Here is an 8,460-nt window from a genome sequence, read left to right as displayed (position 1 = left end):
ACATCTGTACATGGAGCAGGGTTCATTTGGTTATTTTCGGTCTGTTTTCAGTGCCACACCCCATAAAGTAAAGAGACACTGTGTTTGCCTGTGTTTGATTGGTGCTTCAAAACAAACAGAATCAGCAAATATGAGCCAACAAAATGAGAACATGGCTGAGGGGCAAACAATAAATGTATTTAAACCTTTAATATTCTCATTTGGTGTGTGTTTACTTACATAGAAAGCAGAAGAAAGACCTGCACGCTGCCTTCCTCAGTGTGCAGGTTCAGTGATTAATTTGAAAAGGTAAATAAACTGTACTTATATAGTGCTCCTCTAGTCTTTTGACCACTAAAATTCACATTCACCCATTCACACACATTCATACACTGGGTGCCAACCAGTTCATCACCTGAGGAAACTAACATTCACACACACATTCACACACTGTTGGCGCAACCATCAGGAGGTTAAGTATCTTGCCTAAGGACACATCGACATGTGAACTAGAGGAGCAGGGAATCTTCCAGTTAGTGAACGACTGCTTTACCTCCTGAGTCACAGCTGCCCCTGTTTCAGGACTAAAACTGTCATGAAATAGTTAAGATAGAGCAGTTACAATACTGAGTGTGGCAATACTGAAGAACAATGTCAATGCCATTATGTATAATTATACAGTAATAAAAACAACTTTGGGGTTTACAAGATGAAGAAGAAATGATCTGGCAAGTGTTTATGTTGTGTTTATGTTTTCTATGTACGACCATGTACTCACGGCTGGATGGTACCACCAGGGGCACCTGGGCACTGGGGCTCATGTCCCCAAAAGAACTTTTTTTTATTCCGATTGGGTAACGCTACTATCAAGTGGAAACCTTGTAACTCCCTATTTTGTTAATGACATACTAGGTTTATAACGATGACCGTAATTATCAAGATCAAGATAATCGGTCAAGCTTTGTGTCATATTTCTGTGGAGCCTGACATGCAAGTACCTTGTGTTTGCAGCTAAGTGAAGCACTTTATTTGCATTATTGCACCTCGGCACTGTGCTTTCAGTTATGTATTATTTCAACTATGTATTGTATTCTCATGTATTGCTTGAATGCAGTTCTGTGTAGCACTTTCTCATCTCATCTCATCTTATTTTATTTCACCGTCATTCAGATACTCCAGTTTAAGAAAAAATTAAAAACTTTGACCACTCAACTTTTGCAAAATCTTATCTCATCATCTCATGTGGTGCATCCTAACCACAATATGTCCATTAATTAACAATTTATAAGCAATTACAACTGCTGACACATTGGATTATCATCAAAATCCAAAATCATCCTATTAATGATTTACAGTATTAACATTTATTTAATAACTGCAGACTTTATAGCTTATTATTAAAATGTTCATGAAAGGTCATGAGCAGTTATTGGTGGATTAAAAACATTCAAAGCTATTACCAAATACATGGCTGAGCATCAGCAACACAACATAGCAACCCAGAAGTTACTATTATTTGATGTATAAAGCATTAGTAATTTATTTATCGAGCACCTCAAGGCATCTAAGAATCAGAGACAGGAAGTAGAAAAATGCTCAACAAAGCACACAACTTCATGTCAAAAGGAGGAACTGTGATCAATCTTCATCATCTTCATTAAAAAAAAGAAAGAATGCAAATGAGACCTGAAAAGTACTTTTTTTCTTTTATTGAGTGACTGTGTTTTATTTGAGGGTCACTCCCATCAGACACACCCACCAACTGCTCCTATCACACCTACTGTACTGTCTGAAAACAGCTGAGTGTGCCAGCTGGTGTTACTCCAAGGTGAGCTGATACAAAGAATGCAAACAGACCAGAGTGACCAGCGTAGGATCCTAACCTTGTAAAGCAGAAAACAGCTTCAGTGTTGCTAAGTTCAGGTCCTTTAAAGCCTTAACATACTATTAGAAACTCATTTTATCTGGGAGGGAAAAGGAGAAGCATTTGAGTCTGTATTTGCTGAAATAGTTAAATGGACTCTGACAGCTTCTCTACTTTTCTTATTTATTCATGACTTTATGATTTGTGTTATATTATTCTTCATCCCGTTTATCCATTATAACCACTTGAATTAAGAGTCCCCCGGGCCTAGCTATGGCAAGTACACACACCTTGCCATTCCCAATTAACGCCCACAGTTCACTGAACAAAAAGGTTCCTATACTCTGCCTTGATCCCCAAATAAAGTCATTCCATGCCAGTTACAACACCCCTTTAGCTTGAGCTCACGTCAGTCTCTCCTCCGGCAGTGCAGGTTACACTGTGGCTCCCCTGTCTCTCTGCTCACAGGTGACTCCAGAGCAGCGAAAAACGCGCAGTGTGGGATCCGAGGAACCACCAGAGGTTTCCCCTCACAGCTCTGGCATTAAATTCTGGTCACGTCCGGCGAAAAAGGGCAGGAATTGTATTCACTGCAGGTCTCTGAGAAGAGCCCCGGTCCTCTCAGTTTGTCTCCACGCCTCCCACTCGGCTTCCTATATTGTCTTCTTGTCTGTTGTTCACTCCGTTAATCGGTTTAAACTTGAGGACAGCATGACAGGAGGACTGAAGGACGGCGAAACAGACGAGGTACAGTATAGCTCTCCTCTGCAGCTGGCTCTATTTTTAGTTGAAAGTTTTAAGCTGGTGCGCATTTTTTCCTTATCCAGGGGCTGATTAAACTCGCTTATAATTAATATTCTTTAAAGAACATTTTTGGATTTTTTTTTTCTTCACGCTGTTTCACAATCGTTATCTTTTTCCTGGCACCTAGTCGTGAACGCTTCTCCCACACCAGCTCAGTGAATGTGAAGGACCATTCAGAATGCATTAGCGTGTGGGGGTGAGATTTAACCTGCTACAATCCTCTTCTGGGCACAGTAACCGATTACTTTGTTCACTTTGTTTTGAGTTTAAATTTTCGTGCGTAAAAGTCGGACAGCAAATCCTCAAGCTTTTTCTAACATATGATCTCAGTTGTAAATCATGCACAAGCTTTAAAATTATCTAACTAAGCCATATGAGTGTTAGTTTACATCAAAACTGCCTTATTAGGTGCGCGGAGAACAGCAAGTCTGTTGGAACCCAAAAGGTCTTTACGCACTCACTTTTGGAGAGTCATGGACACGGAAATCTGCAATTTTTTGTACATATTGCACTTAAATGTGTACAAACATGTACTCACTATGCTAATTGTAAATACAGTCTATAACCCATGCTTTTTAAAATATGTCAAAAATCTGTCCAGGAAAGGACTCTTAGAGGGAGTATTACATTATATTGGAGTTATGCGCTTTTACGCATTTCCTAGAACTGTTGCCATGCACACAGGTACTTGTTGATCAAGCGTATCTCAGGATGTTGAACTTCTGACTGGGTGGTGAGGACCCCTTGCGGATGGATTGAGGGGTGTGGTGCTTTTTCTGTTCATTTAAACCCATCCCTGTTTGTGAGGCAGGCTGGTTAACTCTCAGCTCCAGTCTCTCTCCCTCTCAGCGCACTGCACACTATCCCTCCTCCTCTTCACTCTCTTTTTCTTCTGCCTCCTCTGGATCCTGACAGGAATTTCTGCATTCGCCGTTCATCCGAAAACAAGGGAACATATACAAACCCAACAACAAAGACATGGACAACGACAGTCTGAACGAGAAGACGATGGAGGATATCCACACCAAAGAGATTGACCTGGTCAACCGGGACCCCAAGCGCATAAACGAGGACGTTGTCAAGGTGAGTCAAACCTGGAGTGCTGTTTGTTAAATTTGAAACTTAAACTTTTGGGATAAACTTGCATCTGTTGTGAGCTTTCTCACTTTTCTCCTGTCAAACTGAAACTATAACTTCACCTTAAATACCTGATGCAGAGTTTGCACTGTATTTCTACTCAGTATTTGCCTGACCATCCTTATAAATTGAAATAAACTCTGGGAGAGTGCGCTAAAGGGTAGGAGCTGTCAAACTGGTGATAAGTGCGGCTGTGAGTGAGTCAGTTGTTCCAGCCGTGTCCCCCCCCTTCAGCGACTTTCCCCTATTAGGAGAATGCTTTGCAGCTCAATGAGGCGATACACAATGGAGAGCTACAGTATCATATGCGTAAATATCTGCGCGCCTGTGTGAGCAGAGGACTTACTTGAACATCCTCACAGAGGAAACATTACGAATTTCCTGTTGTTGGAACACACATTTCCCACAGTCCTTATTGCACACGCCTTGCTGTTAGGAAAGTAGTTTTTTTTTCCATAAGAGAGCGATGTGGCCGCACCAATAGCGAGTGTTTATTATTTGAAAAGGAGTTAGCAGAGGGAGAGAGTTTGTAGCAGCAGAGGAGTGGAGGAGTGGAGGAGTGGTGCGCTAGAAGCCACCTGACGCATCTGCATGGTAGTGGGGAGCAGCCGCTGTATGAGCCCGGCCGCGCTGCTCTCCAGCTGGGGCAGGTTTTTCCATCAGAGTGGGGTCACACAGCTTGCTGCGTGGGACAAACGGGTCAACTCTTTGAAATGCCTGAACTCTGCCTTGTTAAAACAGGGAAACACCCAAGTAGCTGGTTAGTCTGAAGGGATATCCCTCACCACTCCCCATCCCTCCCTCCCTCCTCCTCCTCCCCCACTCCTTTCCTCCCATTCTACACTCCTCCTCACTCCCTCTCCCTTCTTCCCTTCATGCTTGCAGTTGCGTCAGGAGAGCAAATATTCATGTGTTCTTCATTGGCTGCATCAGCTCTCAAATTATAATTGACATTTTGGAAAGATCCCCCTCTGTAAGTGACTTCTTAGTTCAGGTCATTGGAAATGTTCTCACTGTTATGAGGTCTAATGGTGCTTCCTTGTAATGTTTTGACAGAAAATAAATGGCATAAAGTAAACAATACATGCAATGAATACTTTACAAATAGTAACAGACTTGGGAGCAAAAGCGCGATTTACTAAAGAAACTCAAAATGAGAGTGAGAGTGAGAACTTATGTGAAATGTGAGTTTTTATTACATGGAAAATGTCCTAAAATCACATTTCTCTATAGCCAAAATCACACAGGTGAGCCTATAATATGTCTTATATTTCACATGTCAGATATTCTGCAAATCACACATGTATCTATCATGTGAATTTACCCCTAATGTGCCAATATGTGAAACTTTTGTGAAATGGTTCTCCACATATGATAAAAAAAAAAGTTAAATAAGCTTCACATGTGACACATTTGCATATGTTTGTAAGCGAAAGAAAGTCAATCTGGTGTAAAGAATAAAAGCACAAAGCATGTGTTTCTTATGACCAGCAGATAGAGACCGACTCTTCTTCCAGTTCTGCCACATGGACATTTTACCAAGGAGAGTTTGAAGAAGCTCCTCTCTTTGAAGAGAAGGAACTAGCACTAGAATTTGGCTTGTAAATTAGGAGGAATAGGTCAGGGTGACATTCTGCAAGTCGATGAATGATCTCCCCTTTTTTTTCCTATTTTCTGTGTCTTTCTTCACTTTGTCTATCACTCTTTCCTCTCTCTCTCTCTCTCCCTCTCTCCTTCTCTCTCTCTCTCTCTCTCTCTCACTCTCTCTCTCCCTCTCTCTCTCTCCCTCTCTCCCTTCTCCTCCGCTGTGACAGTGAGTCAGACTCTCCTTCCAGTCTCAGAATAGACTGCAGCTTTATGATTGCCCTGCCCCTCTCTAATCAACTCAACAGACGGCTGCCGAAATTATCTGAGATCACATGTGCGTACACTGTAAAAATTAAAACCGCCGTCAAAAGGCTGAGAACTTAAACTTACAGGCAGTGGTGGAAAGTAACTAAGTACATTTACTCTTACATTTACATAACACGTCTAAACAACTCTGACGTACTTTCACATTTTTAACACCGCTATCTTGATTCAACAGCTGCAGCTACTTACTTGCTGTTACTTTACAGATAAAGATCAAAACCATGTAATGAGCATATAATATACTGTGTAATGTAAATTACTCTAGAGAATAGTACATAAGAGTTTAATAAGCTCACTCTCAGTCAACGTTGGCATTTAAATGCATCATTAATAATAATTCAATATTATAAAGACTGGTAGGGGCCACAAAATAAGCCTTTTAACTTTTGATAATCAATCTTTGTGATAATACTTAGATACATTTACACAACATTTTAAATGCTGGACTCTTACCTGTACTGGAGTATTTTTACAGTATAGGTATGCAGGTATCCATCACTGTTCGTACTGTTTAGAAAACCAGAGAGTTCCTTAAGAAATCCCTTCATACAGACTTAACAAACCGTGACAGCATTTCAACCCACCTGTGACACATTTAGAGTAAAAAACATGGTTTATTTTCCATTGTGAGGAACTCAATGGTGCACAGTGTCTCGAGACTAAACTCTGATGAGCCTATATTTTTTTACAGTGCGCTATATACTGCAGCTCCAAGGTGCTTTGAGGTCAATGAAACAGACCTGCCAAGTTGAAGCGTGTTTGGTGTGCCCCAATAAAAAAGCACAGGCAGGGAATCCCCTCCAGTTACTTTCATTTTGCGATTCCACCATGACCACACACAACCCCCCCGACACGTAAATGTGTGCATGCATCCAGACGTTCTTTATGTAACACACACACACACACACACACACACACACACACACACACACACACACACACACACACACACACACACACACACACACACACACAGGTATATTCTTGTAATCAAAGGGATGCATGCTGTTCTCCTGTAGCTGCTGCAGCTGGTCTCAATCACCTGGCCACATCAAACAAGTTCCATTACTGACATGCATGTGGAGTTTTTTTTTTTTTTTTTTTCCTCCGGTGAAGTTGTGGGTCTTTATATAGCAGAGAGGAGGGGCTCGAGCCCAGTAGTCAGAGGAGTGAAAATGCCCCCACTGGAGAAAATTTTTGAGAGGGAGTTGTGAGAAGTTTGAGCTCCGGGCAACAGAGCCAAACTACTGAAAGTCAAAACAAAAGGAAAGAAACGCTCCCTCTGGAACTGTAAAGCTTATGTTTGGTTGGCTGCTGATCATATTCTTACTTAACTACCTCCTTCTGGGATATCTTCTCCTGATTATAGATTTATTTTTGTCTTTGTGTAGAAATCTCATAGCTCTAGTTTTTATCAAAACTAAAGTCTTACACACTCCTCTGTGGGATGAGGCATCTGGTGCTCATGCAAATCTTTACAAAGTCAGTGCAGCGGGATTTGCTTCCATCCAAACATCATGCAAATTTGAGAAAGATAATGATGACACTACAAAAATAAAAACAGATGCTGTGTTTCATTAAGTAAAAACTCTCCTCCGTGTAAAGTCTGCTGGTCACAAATGACTGCTGTCAATCATCCTAATCTCTCTTGAACCAAACCAAACATTTGCCCTGACGACTGAAGGCCTTCAAACCAACAAAAGAGTCCATTAACGTGGCACACTCTGACCCGCTTTTGTCCGTTCAAGCGTGGTGCAGCCTGAAGATAGAGCTCTGGAAATAGCACATAGCCTTATTTACTCAATAATACGGTTGCCTTGCCAACTGGTCACATGCTGACCCCGAGACTCGATTGTTTCATATCAAACCTCTGGCGGGACCACAGAGGATCCTCACTCAGTCTCTGCATAACTGTGCAGCTGCTGTTAAAGGACAAGGAGCTTTAATATGCTGCTTTAAAGGATTTTTGTAATGTAAATGCTCACTTTGTTGATTTTTATTGACATTATACAGTTGGAGTAAATGGAAATTTCTGTTTGATTGTTCCCCACAGTCTTACCAAAATCCCAAATTAATAATAGAGTATTTTTTAGAAAAGAACAACCTCCCCTGAAGAAGCATAAAATCAAACCAGCCCTGACATAGAGACTGTTAGTTAAGTGCCAGACTTCCTTCATAATGTTACATACTGAACATCATTTAGAAACCTGGAAAGTTAAGTGCACCAAACAGCTTCACTTTATGAAGTAAAAAAAAAAAAAAATCCTGCTGTGGTTGTGTTTGTGCCTCTCTGCAGAAGGCTCTCATTTAGTCTCAATCAAAGTTCTGGAAACTGGCGCAGAGTTGGTCCACTTTAAAATTTGTAGCTGTGGAAAAATTAAATGGACGCCGCGCTGGTTTTGTGGCTGCAGTCAGATTTATATTATAAGGCTGTAGTGAGCTCCGCCAGTTGGTGCTGTGAGAGAGGCTTTATGTAGCCTGCTTGGAGTAAAAGAATTGGACCTACAAGCTGCTGTTTCAAGGGTAAAAAAAAAAAAAAAAAAAAAACTCTTCTGGGATCCAAAATAAGATGTCCAGGATAGGAAAAACATGACATTCACTCTTTCATAATGAATAACAAGTAAGTCAGCCCTAAAATATGTTTTATACTCTGCATTCAGAGGTGAACATTAGATATGTAGTGTTAGGATTTGGGTGTTTATGAGTCATGGATTAAATGTAATTAAATGTTACACCAAAAAAATCTTGTTTTTATCAACTATATT

General features: G+C 40.9%; 1 protein-coding gene across 1 annotated transcript in view; it reads left to right on the top strand.

Annotated features, from left to right (window-relative positions):
- The first annotated feature begins 2,305 nt into the window (after window positions 1-2,305).
- cav1 (caveolin 1) overlaps window positions 2,306-8,460 on the top strand; it is a 12,618-nt gene continuing 6,463 nt past the window's right edge. Inside the window, exons 1-2 of the mRNA XM_062421259.1 lie at window positions 2,306-2,590; window positions 3,563-3,730. Of these exons, the coding sequence (XP_062277243.1) occupies window positions 2,555-2,590; window positions 3,563-3,730 (204 nt within the window). The 5' untranslated portion in view covers window positions 2,306-2,554. The remainder of the gene's footprint in view (window positions 2,591-3,562; window positions 3,731-8,460) is intronic.

The sequence above is a fragment of the Scomber scombrus genome, chromosome 6, assembly GCF_963691925.1.
Source record: "Scomber scombrus chromosome 6, fScoSco1.1, whole genome shotgun sequence".
NCBI lineage: Eukaryota > Metazoa > Chordata > Actinopteri > Scombriformes > Scombridae > Scomber > Scomber scombrus.
Note: the sequence above shows the minus strand (reverse complement) of the source record. Positions and strands in the feature narration are given on the sequence as shown.